Source organism: Crotalus tigris, unplaced genomic scaffold (genome assembly GCF_016545835.1).
Source record: "Crotalus tigris isolate CLP2741 ecotype Arizona unplaced genomic scaffold, ASM1654583v1 scf7180000019007.31208882:3723066, whole genome shotgun sequence".
In the NCBI taxonomy this organism is placed as follows: Eukaryota; Metazoa; Chordata; class Lepidosauria; order Squamata; family Viperidae; genus Crotalus; species Crotalus tigris.
Window position 1 is genome coordinate 2,156,761 of NW_024097321.1, and position 15,741 is coordinate 2,172,501.

Genomic DNA, 15,741 nt, shown 5'->3' on the forward strand with positions numbered 1-15,741 from the left:
GTGTTTGCCAGCTCACAAATCAAAGATGGGCCTAATAAAGTTGGTCCTCATTTTCCAGAATAAATATGGCATATATGGCTGTAAAGAGTTGTGCAACTGTTTTCCCCAATGAATGTTTCATTCATTTTCAAAATCTATTTGCTGAGATACAAAACTCTTCCCGGTTTCCATAAGACAAAGAACATCCTCTTTTTCTGACCGTCTTGTGCCATCAATTGGGGACAGAAGGAAGTTATCCTTAATCATGTCTCCTGTTTTCAATTAGCACCTATGGGTCTTGCAGACTTGATGACTCAAGGCGAGTCCAAATTGCCTGTTCCTCTCAAACCGGATGGAAAAGAAGAAGGACCTTCCCAGACTGAGAGCAAAAAGGTACTTCCTTCCCTTGCATGTATTCTTGGTTTGGCACAGCAGAATTCTGTAGCATTGTCCTTCGTTCTCTGATTTGAGCTTGCACCTTCAGTTCTTTCCTGCATGTTTTTCTTCCCATTCATGTGCAATCTATTGTTTGACTTTTATTTTTTTTCCTTATCTGGATCTGAAAGTTACTAGTTCTTATGGCATTACCTTGGGAGGGTAGGGAGATAAAGCTCAATAAAATCTTCAGGGGTGTGTGTGTTTCAGTTAATCCCCAAGTGGGAAAAAGTGGATCTTACCTTAGCCTTGGTACTTGGCAGCCATCTTTCTTCTTTCTTCTGTTATAGCTTCCCGTTTTGGCCGTTTCAACAGCCACAGCATACTTTAATCCTTTGCTTGATTTCCTTATTTGATAAAAATAAGATGACCAGCTTTCTTTATTTTACTTATTTTTTCTTCTTTTCCCTTTTCTTTCTTTCTTTCTTTCTTTCTCTTTCTCTTTATCTCATGAGGGGAAACCCCTGCTTGATGCTCCATTTAGCTTGACGAAAGCATGGTGGCATAGCAGCTTAAGCTAAACATCCAGCCAAATTGCAAGATTACATGATGAATGTTGTTTTAAGGCATATGTATATTATACGTGTGTGTTTTTTCTCTGTGTGTCTCTGTTTATATTTCATATAGTTAAAAAATGGTCAGTGTGTTAAATTGGATGTATTTTTTTTTCCTTTTTAATAAAGTTTGCCCTGCCTTTGTCCTTTTTTTATTCCTCTACCACAGGATAGCTACAGCTCTCAGGGTATTTCTCAGCCCCCAACCCCAGGCAACCTGCCAGTCCCTTCCCCAATGTCCCCAAGTTCTGCTAGCATCTCCTCATTTCATGGAGATGAAAGTGATAGCATTGGCAGCCCAGGCTGGCCAAAGACTCCATCAAGCCCTGTAAGTGGCTCTGGCTTTTGCTTTTTTGGTTTTTTTTGGTATTTATTAATATTTTAATGCTTGCTTGTCTGTTTTATAGATTCTTTTGTTCATTATTTATCCGCTAAAGGATTTGTTTAATGTAAGCAGAGGCTAAATTCTGCTCTTGGTTCTTTACGTGCAGCTCATCCCTTCTTTCGTTCAGATTTAGGTGGGAGTTGAGCTTGCTTGACTGAGGGCAAAATTTGGCCCAGCCCAGTTTTTAAAAAACAATAACAAGAAAAAAAAATGACATTTATTGAATGTATTAAAGAAGCTTGCCTTACTTTGTAATGTAGCCGCTGTTGTGAAGAAAATCTTTCTCTCGTAATGCATCAGCTTACAAAGCATGTTTTCTGTGTTGATCAGGACATTCTGTCTCAGTTATGGGGTCCAAACTCTTACAGACTAAAGGGATTTTCAATTGGTCATAAATAGCACAGCAATCTAAAAATTCAATTCTTCTGGTTTAAAAACATTGTTGTTCTTGTGTGCATTGCAGAACAACATAGATAATAATTTCTGAGCAGCCAAATGTACTTGCCACATTAGAAAGTTATTTTTGGAATAGGCAAACTCTTACAAGATGTAAATATAGTTTTTAGACAGCATTTTAACAAGAACATTGTTTGTTACAAAGATTTCAGATACCAAAGCTTAACTAATTTTCCTCAACTACTTTATATTGTAACATTAAGAAAAATATTTCTGGTTTTAAGAAATTTTTGCTGTGTGATAACAGGAATGCTGAAAGGTGTCACTAATTTGGTACAAAGTTCAGGAGAGTGCTTTAACAACATCTTGATTTTTGTGTGACATTTAATGGAAATAACGTGTGAGAAGACAAGAATGAAAGACAATGTGTAAAATGAAACATTATTTTTCTGCAGTATTTTCTTTTTTAAAAATTATGTATTTTCACCTTGTAGATGCATGAGTAAAAAGGTGTTGAGAGGCCTCCAAAATCAGCATTCCAAATCTAGCTCATGCCATACTGCCATCTTTAAAAAGTAATTTACCTATACACTAAAAAAAAAAAATGCTGTGACCCACTCCATATAATTGCTCACTTTTGGCAAAAAAAATCAAGGAATATTCTGACATGATAACATGTACAGAAGATCAGCCTCTCCAGCTTAATGTTCACAAATGTAATATAGCTGATGTTATGAAGAAAATCACAACTCCTGGAATTCTCCACACCTTTCTTACTGGGAGTTCTGGCAATTGCATTTTGGGCATACTACACGTAATCCTCAACGTATGACCACAGTTGAGCCCAAAATTTCTCTTGCTAAGTGAAACAGTTGTTAAGTAAATTTTGCCTCATTTTACAACTTTTCTTGCCACAGTTGTATAGTGAATCACTGCAGTTGTTAAGTTAGTTACATGGTTGTAAAGCGAATCTGGCCTCCCCATTGACTTTGCTTGTCAGAAGATCACAAAAGGGGATCTACAAGATCCTGGGATGCTGCAACCGTCATAAATATGAGTCAGTTGCCAAGCATCCAAATTTTGATCACGTGATCAAAATATGTGTATAAAATGGTCACTGTTTCAGTGCTGCTGTAACTTCAAACAATCACTAAATGAAAGGTCGTAACTCAAGGTCTACCTTTATTTTATGAAAAGACTAGTTAAACTTTATGGAGGAAAAGAGGGCTGCTCTGTTTTCCAGATCTGTTTCCTTGACATCTTTAGGTTAATTATAATTTCTAGTTTTTCAGGTGAAGCTTGGGATACTTGATGTCTTGGAAACTTCCAATCACCTTCTCTCTCTCTCTCTCTCTCTCTCTCTCTCTCTCTCTCTCTCCAAAGATATTATAAATGCAATTAAAAACCCAGTATTAATGATCATCAGATTATTATTTTTTTACATCTATGCTCATAATCCTTTCGTGTAAAAACATCAGCAGTAACAGAAAGGAACCTGAGGAGAGGCAAAAGAATAGAAATTATTTAGCAAAGTTTGAATCCTTCAGAACAATGGCTGTGAGTCTCAGAAGGCATCTTTCTGGTGTATGCTCCCTCCATGCTCAAAAATAGCTCTACAAACTGTGGGTTATTATATTAGATGGGGATACATTAAGTGCACAGAATATCAATCCTTTAAAACAATTTTTGGGGGGAAATGTAAAAGATCTTTGAGGAAAAAATATGCATCCATGTGCTTTTTTAGCTATTATATGTCCCCGGGGAGAGTATTAGAAATGCATATTTCTGTTTCTACAATAATTAAAGAGAACCACTTCAGATTTTTTTTTTTTTTTTGAAAGAGGAAATGGAAGGAATTGCCTTTCTATTTTCAATTGGAGTAAGTGTTGTGTTCTAGAGTTTTTAGAAATTATTTCAAAACTTTAACAAAGGGCAACATTGTGAAAGGACTTAGGAAAGTAGAAAACGTGTGTCACAATTCTCCTTTGATTTCAGTGAAAATTATTTGAAAGAAAAGTCTCAGACTACAGTGCTCATGTGAACATCACTAGATATATTTGTATTACTCAATACTCTAGATGAGATGGGTGGCACATAAATTTAATAAATATTTAAATAAATATATTTCTAAATTAACTAACTTCTGTTTGCTACCAGGGCAATTACAGTATATATCTTTTTCAAAATATGCAATTGTTGGTCACAATAAGAACCCATTATTAATACAAAAATTAGAGTAAATTCCTGAGCAGGTTAATAATTATAATTAACAATTAATATTAAAAGCCCTGCATCTAACGGATGGACACCTAATATATAGAGAGAGTAGCAAATGTCTGTAATAGTAATTATAAGCAATGATTAGGGTAACAATAATATACAGAATAATCAGCAGCTGGGTTTGGCATTCTGTCTGTATTGCACTTTGAACAGTACAAATAACAGATACAAATTCCAAACTGATGGAAAATAATCAGGACTCTTAGAGTGAGGAAGATGCAGTATTCACAGCAGGATATTCATAGCTAAAAACAAGATCTTAAAAATGTATTCTCTTTCTAATAACGGTATTTTCTCTATACCAGTGATGGTGAACCTTTTAGAGACAGAGTGCCCAAAAACTGGCCCCGCCCCACTCCACCCCCTGCCCCACCCCCACCCCGCCTGCCCACAGGGCCATTCACTGCCTCCAGGACCCACCGCAGATCACCAGGCAGCCCAGCAGCACCATGGCGGCCACAAGCTCTGTTCATGCCCCGCAGCATCAACTGTGTACGATGGGGTGTGAGGGCAGAGTCTTGTCTATGCTGCCTAGTTGCCATGTCCTTGGCTACGCTACTCTGCGTGGGCCACGCTCAGGGGCAACTCTCCTCCAGGGGGGCTGCTGGTGAGGGGATCACGGGGGAGGCAAGGCTGGGGCAATGGGCATGTGTGCCCACAGAGAGGACTCCGAGTGCCGCCTCTGGCATGCATGCCATAGGTTCGCTACCACTGCTCTATACAGTGTGTCACATTGTCACAATATACAAAGTTTAGCTGAAATGTCTTTCATGTACACATGCAAAGACCATAGTGCAGTCTTTGCAACACCTTATATGAATACGCCAACTTGGGCTAGTACAAGTAGTCCTAATTTAGCAACCACAATTGGGACTGGCAACTTGATTCTTAAGTGAAGAGATCACTAAGTTAAACCATGACTGTGCTTATGATTTTATTTGACCTTTCCTTTTCTTTTACAGACTGCAAGGGTAGTAAATGTGAGGATTGGTTTGCAAAGTTATTTTTTCTATTTATTTATTTGATTTTCATCCCACATTTATGTTTGTGTATAAATAACTCAAGGCAACGAAGATAGCTAATATTCCTTCCTCTCCTATTTTTCCCACAACAACAACCGTGTGAAGTGGGTTGGGCTGAGAGAGAGTGGCTGACCCAGAGACACCCAGGCAGTTTTTCGTGCCTAAGGTGGGAGTACGGTTCACAGTCTCCTGGTTCTAGGCCAGCACCTTAACCGTTAAGACCAGACTAGCTCTCATCACCAAACTGGCTCTCATCTCATAACAGTGAATAGTCACTAAATAAGACAGTCAGTAAATGAGGACTATTTGTAAATTCAATCCCAAGTATATAAATTACGTTATAGAATACAGAAATATTCTCTCTATTAACATAGTTTTATAGCCTTGAGTGATATAAAAAATACTGGTTAAAATATATTAGATGTAGAAGTTATAAGTTATATCTCATCGTATCATGCCTCATTTCCATTGAAGAAATGGGATAACTCATTCCTCTTCTTTCTCTGTGTTTACCAAGCAGGCCAGAATTTGTTGTAGGGAGCTGGTGGTCCTTCAGCATTGAATGTAGCCTTATATGATGGCAGCATTGAATGTAGCCCAATATGATGTGTTGATTTTCTGCCAAAAATTCTTAATAATTTTGCATCATGCACCAGGATATTTTTTAGCCTCTCAAAAGTATTTATTGTGTATCAAATAAATCCACGTGTGGTTGGTATTTGTTTTTTACTATTTATTTCAGCATTGATTGTTAAACTGAATTTAGTTTATAGTTTAATAGTTTTAGGGTATAATAAACCTTATAAAATAAAAGACTTCCCTTTAAGGGAACGTGGACTTTCAGTTCAATCTGGCCATATGAGGCTCCTGTAATTTGTGCTTGACTGAACACTAGCATGTGCAAAATGTGAAATTTTAATGTCTTTTGCTGTAGGGCTTAAGCAGTAGAAAATCAAGCTTTCTATTGGAAGATATCCTCTTTTTTCTTCTCAAAGTTAATATTTCATTTTAAAAGAAAATTGCACCACTTCACTGTGCTTGACAGCCTGAAAGCTCCTGCAGTGAGAAGTCCTTCTTACCTTCTGTAAATTGTGATGTTTTCAGATTAAGTTGTCACTTTGTGGCCTGCACCATCTCATTGAAAAGTGACTTTTCTTTATGTATGTAGACAGTACAAATGTCCAGCAAAGAAAAGATTTTAAGCTACTTTCCATTCTTGGATGATTTAGTGTTGTAACAAGAAGTATTTCACTGTGTAAAATTGAAAGCCTCTATTTGGCCATTCAGTCTGAATGTTCCTCGTAATAGGCAATTGGTTCAGGAGCAGAGTGCAAAATTATTATGGATTGTCTTAAACTTAAATAACATTTGTGATATTATAAAACAGGTGATATCACAAGTGAGGAAATACAAAAACTAATGAACAATACTGATATTAGCTACAATATTTTGTTGTTCAGGAGGCTATACATTTTTGTCAGCTCTCTGAATTATTGTTCAAAACAGCACAGGGAAAACTGGATTCCAGCTTGAAAGTGACCTTTTCGAAAGAACATTTAATATCTGCAACATAGCTGGAATTCTTTTTGTTTCTTTTCCAAAGCAAATGGTTTTCTTAAAAAAAAAAAAAAAGGTTGCTACATAGTGCTTCGAATGACAGATACATGAAGGAAATAGCATCCTTCTGAATTAAGAAATGCAACCACGTTGTATGACACTATGCTTTGTGCTAGGACGTTCTTCTACTGCAGTTCTTTGTTCGCATCTAGTACAGCAAATTCAGTTGTGTTAATTAATAATTGTCCCATAGTTAAATATGCTAAAAGGAGATCTGACATTGTCCTTTATTTCACAATGTGATAGACACTGCGACAGCCAAGAAGCATTACAGTGAATAAATTAGAATTCTGTGTGTAAGGTAAAAAGCTTTAAAGGCAGGCTGATTTAGTAATTAAAAGCCATGGACCCAGTCTACATAAAATTCAGCGAAAGAATTCTAAGTTTATTTTAAATCTCCCGTGAAATCAATGTGACCTAGAAATGTTCAACTCTGCTCGTTTTCCTGCTAGCAGCTTATACTGCCTTCTAAATCATCCAACCATAATTCTGCCAGAATAACAATAATGGGGACAAGCTTTATATCACTTAATAATGGCTAGATGATGCTAGATGTTTAAACCATTCGTGGGGAAATGGCCTCTGGCTGGCCTTACAAATACTGTGATCACTTGAAATAATAAAAAATCTGGATCTAAATGTCTAGTAAATATTTATGTTTCATGTTCAAGCCAGATGACATTCCAAATTTTGGGTCTTTATGAATCTGAGAATCCAGTTTTGCAACCAACTAGAATGTACAGACAAATGTGCTTGAGGCACGTAATTACTCGTTTTCTGCAAATCAACAGACTAGATTACAGTTATAACTATGCCAGGCATAGAAATGGAAACTTAGAACTTCTATTCGTAGAGGCATTGGAGCCAAGAGAAATTTTGAATTGAAGGAAGTGGAATTGGGTTGGAGTGTGGTTTTTTTTGTTTGTTTGTTTTTACTGGAATAGCCTGGAAGATAGATGAGTTGAAGAAGATAGCACTCCTTCTTCTTCAAACGCCTACAAAATTCCACAGAATAACACAAGAGATAAAACTATTTCTGATATTACATATTTACTGAATGATGTAAGAATAAGCTTCAGTGTCTGGATATGGATGGCAGCCTACATTCATCACCATGCAATGCTTTAGTCCTGTGTTTAGCATTTATGCCATAGAACCCAGGGGTATGGTGGCGTAGGGATTAAGACACTGGGCTTGTTGATCAGAAGGTTGGCAGTTTGAAACCCAAGCACCACATGGCGAGGTGAGGTCCTGTCCTTGCTCCAGCTCCTGCCAACTTAGCAGTTTGAAAGCATGCAAATGCAAGCAGATAAATAGGTAACACTTCGGTGAGGAAGTAACAGTGTTCTGTGCACACCTCACCATATCGTTATGCTGACCACATGACCAGAGAAGTGTCTTCAGACAATGCTGGCTCCCTCGGCTAAGAAACTGAGATGAGCACCATTTCCTAGAGGCGGACATGACAGGACATGACTTTTTTAAAAAAAATCATGGAACACATACTACCCTGGCACCATTGACTTCATAGTCAACCCCACATCTAACATTGATGCACCATTAGTGTAGGGGTGTGCAATATTTTTCAGGCCAAAAGCAGCATAGGTCTTTGAGTAGAATGAGCATCTTCCAAAAAGTGGACAAGGATAGATTAAAAAAAGTAGGCAAGATGTAGGCAAAAACTAATTCTGATCTAATTTAATTTAACCTCAATTATAATCCAGTTGCTTTAATTACAGATAGCTTATTGATACTCGTGTATTTCTTTCTTTCCTTGCCTCCACCTATAGCATAGAATTCCTTCTTTATACTATCACAGTCAGGACAGTTTTCGATTATTATTCTGCAAGTCTTTAAATAGTTGTCTAAAAATAGTCTTTAAAAAGCTAATTCATCCTGAAAAAGAATACCATGTGCTTAGTTTCCAATGCCAAAGGCACTGATTTTTCCAAGAGTTAAAATTAGTAGAAAGAGAAACTCTTTTTGAGATAAAGTTACAGGTCATAGTTTAGGAATTCTCCTACACGTGATAATGATGAATATAATGTTATTGATGATGGAAAAAGAAGTCAAACAACAAAGAGAAATAAAATGAATGTGAAACTTTGGCAGATAATAAACAGCTATTCTGATTGCTTGAACATTTCTTAAACATTTTTAACCTCATAGAGATAATAGGGAAGTGAGATAAAGAGGTATATGGAAAAGGAACTGTGCAATGATGCTTAATTCAGTTATCAAATTCAAGGTTAATAAATCAGGAAACAGTATTTTAACTATGTGTTTTTTTACATAAGAATTAGGAATTATGGTGAATAGTATTATGAAGTTACTGCTAATTTAAGTTTCCTTGTTTGCTTCAGTAATGGTGTGAAGGACTAGATTTCTTTTCATTCTAATTACAGCAGAACTGATTTGAATGTAAACGTTAGAATTATCTTGTGTTTCAGGGCTTCATTTTTTAATAGAGTGAAATTATTACTAACTTCAGGCATCATCAGAAACTTGCCTTCTGAGATCTAAAGCTTATCTGAATTAATATGAAAACAATAAAATTGGGAGTTTGGGCCCTTGTTTTACAAATGAAATGCAACATGTGGACAGAATGTATTGTTTGTGCCTGAACTAGTAGCCTTCATTCCTGTCTGTCGTGTGATAGCTTTAGTTTAACATCCTCCTTTGTCTACGTTGTCTTAGTTTCTTACTACCATTTCCCTTCTCCTTCCCTTCCCCAACTTTCTTTTTGAAATGTATTTGCTTTAGAAATCAAGTTCCTCCAACACAACTGGGGAGAAGATCACCAAAATGTATGAGCTGGGAACTGAGCCAGAGCGGAAAGTTTGGGTGGATCGCTATCTCAACTTCATGGAAGAAAGGGGAACACCTGTAGCTGGTCTCCCTGCTGTTGGCAAGAAACCACTGGATCTTTTTAGACTCTATGTTTGTGTAAAGGAGATTGGAGGCTTAGCCCAGGTGAGTGATTGTGAGTGATGCCAGATTGTCAAATGGCTTTAATCTTCCCTTTGCAGGCAAAAGTAGAGAGTATCCTTGAAATGCAATTTAACATTATTCTAATCTGCATATTTCAAAAGATTCAAGACAGAGTACCTCTAGCTTCAAGAATAACATTTAAACATAGTGCAGAGAACCTCCTAATCCAGAACGGCAAGACTATCCATTCAGAATTCAGAATGTGTAATCTCAAGAAAGGTGTTAAAATAAAAGGATACGATTACCTTATTGGGTTTCTTAATCGTCCCATCTAACTCCATCCCCCCAAATAACAGTGTTCCGGTGGTACATATTAAAAATGATGACAAGTCCCTGCAGTTTTTTAGCAAAGTTTTTTTCAAGTTTGCCATTGCCTCCATCCTACGGCTGAGAGGGAGTGACTGGCCCAGTGTCACCCAGTTGGCTTTTTGCCTAAGACAGGACTAGAATTCATGGTCCCCTGAATTCCAACCAGTGCCTTAACTTGCTGTTCCAAACTGGCTGTGTTGAAATTTTGCTAGAAAAAAAGAGATGAGAATGAATTTCATCTTCATGCATAATCAATGAAATGAGGCTGCTTATATAAATATCACCTAATCACTGATTATAATTTTGTGCACCAATATGGAACATCTTGTAAATAATGACTGATTCATATAAATGTGATTTCAAATATACTGTACATACAGAAAAAAAATGCATATAGCTGTGTATGCTATAATCGAGAAAATATATAGGTGCATATTTTGTTAGTTTTTTTTAACCATCTAGACATAACAGGAAGGTGGAGATAATATGCTATAATGGACTTACATAAAGGATGCATACAGCATACATCTTTTGGTCTTCATACATAATCCAATTTTATTTAAGAAACTCTTAGAATTTTAGTGTCATACATTATCAATAGAATTCATCTCATTCAGTAGTAGAAATTCATCTCTGTAGAAATGTTTTTGAAAATTCATATTGCATCTTCTGCATAGTGAGTGTTGTCTCCCTTATAAAGGACCTGCAGTTTTAGCCCCTGAACCAGAAATACCAGCTGAACAAACCTGGAGCAGCTATTTTGAACAAGAAAACCATTCTTTGCATCAATGTTAAAGCACTTCAATAATATATTTATTCTTGCCATTTAAAATTTGTTTTTAAAAGCTGATTTTTTTTAAGAAAAACACTCACTGTATATTTGTGTGTCAAAGGAACAAAGTATATAAGATAAATTTGCTCATACTACACATTGCAAGCTCACTGAAAGCATAAAAAAGTAGAGATGTAAATGATGTTCTAGCAAAGCATTTTATATAGCTAAAGTAAGTTTTTTTTAATGGTTTGATAAGTGCAGATAACATTTATGCATTATTAAGTGTGAGAATAATGGGCATTAAACGTTTTTTTTTTAAGACATTACATGTAGATTTTTCCCTTTCCTGTCTTCAGGTTTTTTTATCAATCCATTTTGCTACAGTTCACTCAACCTGCTATTTTATTTATTTGTGTCTTAGTTCCTTCCTTCATTTCCTAGGTTAATAAAAATAAGAAGTGGCGTGAACTGTCTACCAGCTTAAACGTTGGCACTTCGAGCAGTGCAGCCAGCTCCTTGAAAAAACAATATATTCAATACCTCTTTGCCTTTGAATGCAAGATTGAACGAGGGGAGGAACCCCCTCCAGAAGTCTTCAGCACCGGAGATACTAAGAAACAAGCTAAGATTCAGCCGCCATCTCCTGGTAAGTTGAAAAACTACAGAAATAATCTTTTTTAAAAAATGCACAGGAGATGGAGTTACTAAACAACTTAAATCTCATAAAAACATCTGCCACATGTAGATATTCCTAATTAATTTCTGAAGCTCATAAATGAGGAATATTTTAGGAGTTCTTGATTACCTATGTCAACAGATCTCTTAAAGGATTTGCATATATTCATATTGACACGAACAAATATCTGTCAAATCTGTACCAACATTCTGCATGTTAAATTTAGCTCCATTAATAACTATTAAAAATGTTGACTGCTAATTCCTGATGGAGGTAAAATGAACTCCACATTACTGAAGCAGAATCAGGCTGTATTTCCATTTTTATTAAACTTTTTTAGCGCTGCAAAATTCTAATGGTATTGTTCCAACCAGTGCTTTACAGCATATAGTAAAATCTTTCTATGGACGTCTGTTGTTTTTGCGTTTCTTATTCATAACATTTTATTTTCATTGATATTTAATGTTGACAAAAAATGTTTTACTGTTGGTGGTGAAGTTTGGGGCAGTGATTTGCTGAGCTGCTTTGATATCACAGAGACCTGGACAAATATTTAGGGTTTTTGTTTGTTTGTTTGTTCTGGAGATGATAGAAACCTGGGAATAGAACTATTAGGTAGCATTAGAAAACGTGAAAGCAAGAGAAAAGAGGCAGCAAATTGCAGATAAATAAAAATAGGAAGACCAAACAGGGATCATGGAAAAATGAAATAATACATAAAAGTAGCAGAATATTCCAGAGAGAGAGAGAAAGAAAGAAAGAAAGAAAGAAAGAAAGAAAGAAAGAAAGAAAGAAAGAAAGAAAGAAAGAAAGAAAGAAAGAAAGAAATTTCTAGAGCACTCTGAGAGGCCCAAGGAAGGAGAGGAAACATAGTAAGGAAGTCTACCATAGGCCATAAAAATGTAACATGTTGTAAAAAATACGTGCTAGAAGTTTAAAGAGAGAGACTAAAATGATGGGGCTATCCATCGATAGTCCTATTGTAATATAACTCAGTTAACCTGTTATTTTATTTGGTCATTAAGGGCTCATTCAGTTGTTCCTCCAATATATTATAGTCTAGCGCTTGTGAACAGGAACAAACAGGTCTGTTTCCTTTAAAAGAATAGAAAAATAACACTGAACACTGGGAAACTGACTGAAGAGCACTTAGATCTCTGAGTTCTTTTGTCTGGCAAGGTGACCGTATTTCAACAAAAATACTTCGCTTATAGGCAGCAATGGAAAATTCCCAAACTAAACAATTATTCATAAAATTGGATTTTATTCATTCTGAAATTAATATTACTGTGGATTACTGTGTGCCTTAGGAAAATATTTAAGTATGTTCTGGATGTATGTACACACCCACCTATAAATATATATTTGCCAACTGAGAGCAATATTTATTTCTTATAATGAAGTGGGCTTCAGTCGAAGAAAGTTTATGTCTTAATAAAGCTATCAGTCTTTTAAATATTACTTTCCAGAGATGAGAGCTATTTTTCCAGCAGAAATACTATGAAAACATTTGTTGTAGATTACTAGCTTTTTGTTGCAATGGAAGTAACCACAGGAAATATGCTGAGGAGTGAAACAACAAACTTAAAATACTGGGATAAATTGAATAATAGCAATTCCATTACTGTAATATCTGTGAAAGCCCTATTGTGTCAGTGATGGTGCTGGAACACTTTAATTTAGATGGATATTCCATAAACAAAAAGAATCAGTGTTAGGAATGTTTTTTTTTCCATATAGTTAAACCAATGTGCCAATATTTACTTTTCATCATAACTGTTTACACCTCAATACTCTCTTAACAGCCTGAAGTAAACAGATTTCAAATGGAAAATCTAGCTTTACTTTGAATACATAGTAAAGCAGAGAAATGTCAGCGTTCATGGTGTAAACATTTAGCCCATATTTAAAGATCTTATCAATATTATATTTTGTTCAGAAAGATATATTTAGACCAAGTGAAAACTCGTTTTTCAAAACAAAAACATGATTACATCTGGGAAAAATTTCACCAAATATGAGTTGTTGTTCATAGATTTTACTGCTGAGTTAGGGTTTTTACAAAATATATAAGGATTAGTCTCCTAATTTTCAATACTTGTTCTGTACAAGCAATTTAGGGACACACTGACAGTGCAAAATATATGAAGAGAGTTAACAATGCATAATGGTGCTTGAAGAAAGGAAATAGAAGGCTGTTAGTGTTTCAGCTTTCAGTTCTTTGAATCACAATTTATTCATAAAAAGTCAATTACTAAGCAGAATTCTCTTCAGTATATACTGAAGGGGAGAATAGAGTGTGTTTGCAAATTATGTTTTCCATATTCTTCCTAACTTACTGCTGGATCTATAATTGAATTTCACCTTACTACGTGCTAATTTGCAATGCTGAAAAAAGCATCAGGGCACAAAACATGCTACCATGGTGGCACTTTCCCATTCATAAATACCTGCCATGGTGGACATGGCTATATTCACAAAATGCCTGCTCAAAGAAAATTAACTTTCTCATGAAAAATAATAATAACAACATAGAGGTAAGAGAACAAGCTTCATGCTCTTTTGAGACTCAGTTTTTACTCTGTATCCATTTAATCAAACGCAAACTGGGGATCTTCAGAGAAACGTGCATGACAGACAAAACACCCAAATATCCTCCACATTCAGTAAAGACAACAACAACAACAATAATGCAAAATGCACATATCACCTCAGAAAGGCCCTAGGCAGGGGTCCTCAAACTTGGCCACTTTAAGACTTGTGGACTTCAACTCCCAGAATTCCCCAGCCAGCCATGGGAGTTGAAGTCCACAAGTCTTAAAGTGGCCAAGTTTGAGGACCCCTGCCCTAGGTAATAAACTGCCCCCAAATTCCAATGCTACATAAACCATGCACCAACATCTAAGCATCCCAGACACAAATAAAAGACACAAATAAAAATTGAGCAGAAACATGCGCATCAATATACACCCAGAGCCCAAGCAAACCTCTTCCCTTGTTTCCAGCATCTCTTCTCTGAGCAGAAAAATAACATGGGCACTGGTAAAGTCTCACCTCACGAGCGTCCCTGTAGTCACACGATCGAAATTGGCAACCGGCAGGAAATTATAAACGGTTGCAGTGCTTCAGGATCATATGATTGGCATTTATGCTGTTCCCGGGGAGGGGGCCCTCCAACCAGCAAAGTCATTTTTGCTTAACAACTGCACAGTTCACTTAACGACAACGTGATTCATTTAATGACTGCAACCAAAAAAGGTCATGAAATCACTTACTTAACAAGCGCCATCACTAGCGGACAAAAGTTCCGGTACCAAATATATCATTAAAAGTCAACTTTGCAAACATGTTTCCATCCTTTGAAATTCCAGAAGTCTTGAGCCCACTTCTTAACTCAGGCCGAATTGTTTTTGCATTTCATTTCAACAGTCTGAAGGAAATGAGCCAAATTTCCCCCCCCCCCAACATTTCTATAATTCCAATGTTCTCAGCAGGCTTATTTTGGAAAAGTTTGAGCCTCAGTTTACAGAGAGCACAGGGCTTCCTTGGCAGCTGAGAAACAAGCAGAGGGAACACCAAGGGCTAAAGCAGTCTTTTAATTAGTCAGTCTGTAACCAAAAATCCATCTATCTTTGCTGGCAGGTGGCTGACTGCATTTCTATTATTAGCTGACAGGTGATGTCACAAAATCTGGCAGGCAGCCAACTAGGGAATCCCCAGCGGAAGATAAATGAGGAAAGGGGCTGGGTTATAAACAAAGGTGCCCTTTGATTGACCTTCATTCACGGTGGACATGTGACGTTTCTTAGTAAACCTCCCACTGCTTTTCCCTCCTTCCCCTCCCCCCCCCTCAGAATTAGGGCACCGAGTTCATGCTGTGTAAATTATCTTCCCAGCATGGTGTCTGGCTGTTAAGACTGAAGTATGTGAATGTACTTAACCTTCAGTAACCTTTCCATTGTTTACTTTAGCTTATACATTTGTAGCTTCTGGCAAAAGGTAGGGATATCCTAGAGAGCATGTTAGGCCTCCTATTAATAGAGTTCCAAGAGGCTACATTCATGTATTTATTTGTTTCTTCCAATTTGGCGGCGGGAGGGGGGGAATTGCTGGGCAATGGAAAAGCTTTCATTCACTACACACACACACACACACACACACACCTCTTCTTCCCTCTCTGGTATTATCAACTGGATATTTGAGACAGTACAAATAAAAAGGACAGGCATTGTAGTGCAATTGTGTTTTGGAAATTGCAGTGGATTCTGTGCAAGCCTCAGGGTACAACTGCACAGTAGTGAAGCCAACAAGTCCAGTTGGAT

General features: G+C 36.7%; 1 protein-coding gene across 5 annotated transcripts in view; it reads left to right on the plus strand.

Annotated features, from left to right (window-relative positions):
• Positions 1 to 15,741, plus strand: part of ARID1B (AT-rich interaction domain 1B) — a 403,965-nt gene that overhangs the window by 367,874 nt on the left and 20,350 nt on the right. For 4 of the 5 annotated variants that reach the window (XM_039358272.1, XM_039358273.1, XM_039358274.1 and 1 more), the window contains 4 exons: positions 266 to 372; positions 1,138 to 1,296; positions 9,432 to 9,641; positions 11,185 to 11,389. In XM_039358272.1, coding sequence (XP_039214206.1) covers positions 266 to 372; positions 1,138 to 1,296; positions 9,432 to 9,641; positions 11,185 to 11,389 — 681 coding nt within the window. The remainder of the gene's footprint in view (positions 1 to 265; positions 373 to 1,137; positions 1,297 to 9,431; positions 9,642 to 11,184; positions 11,390 to 15,741) is intronic. The other variant, XM_039358275.1, reaches the window with a different exon arrangement.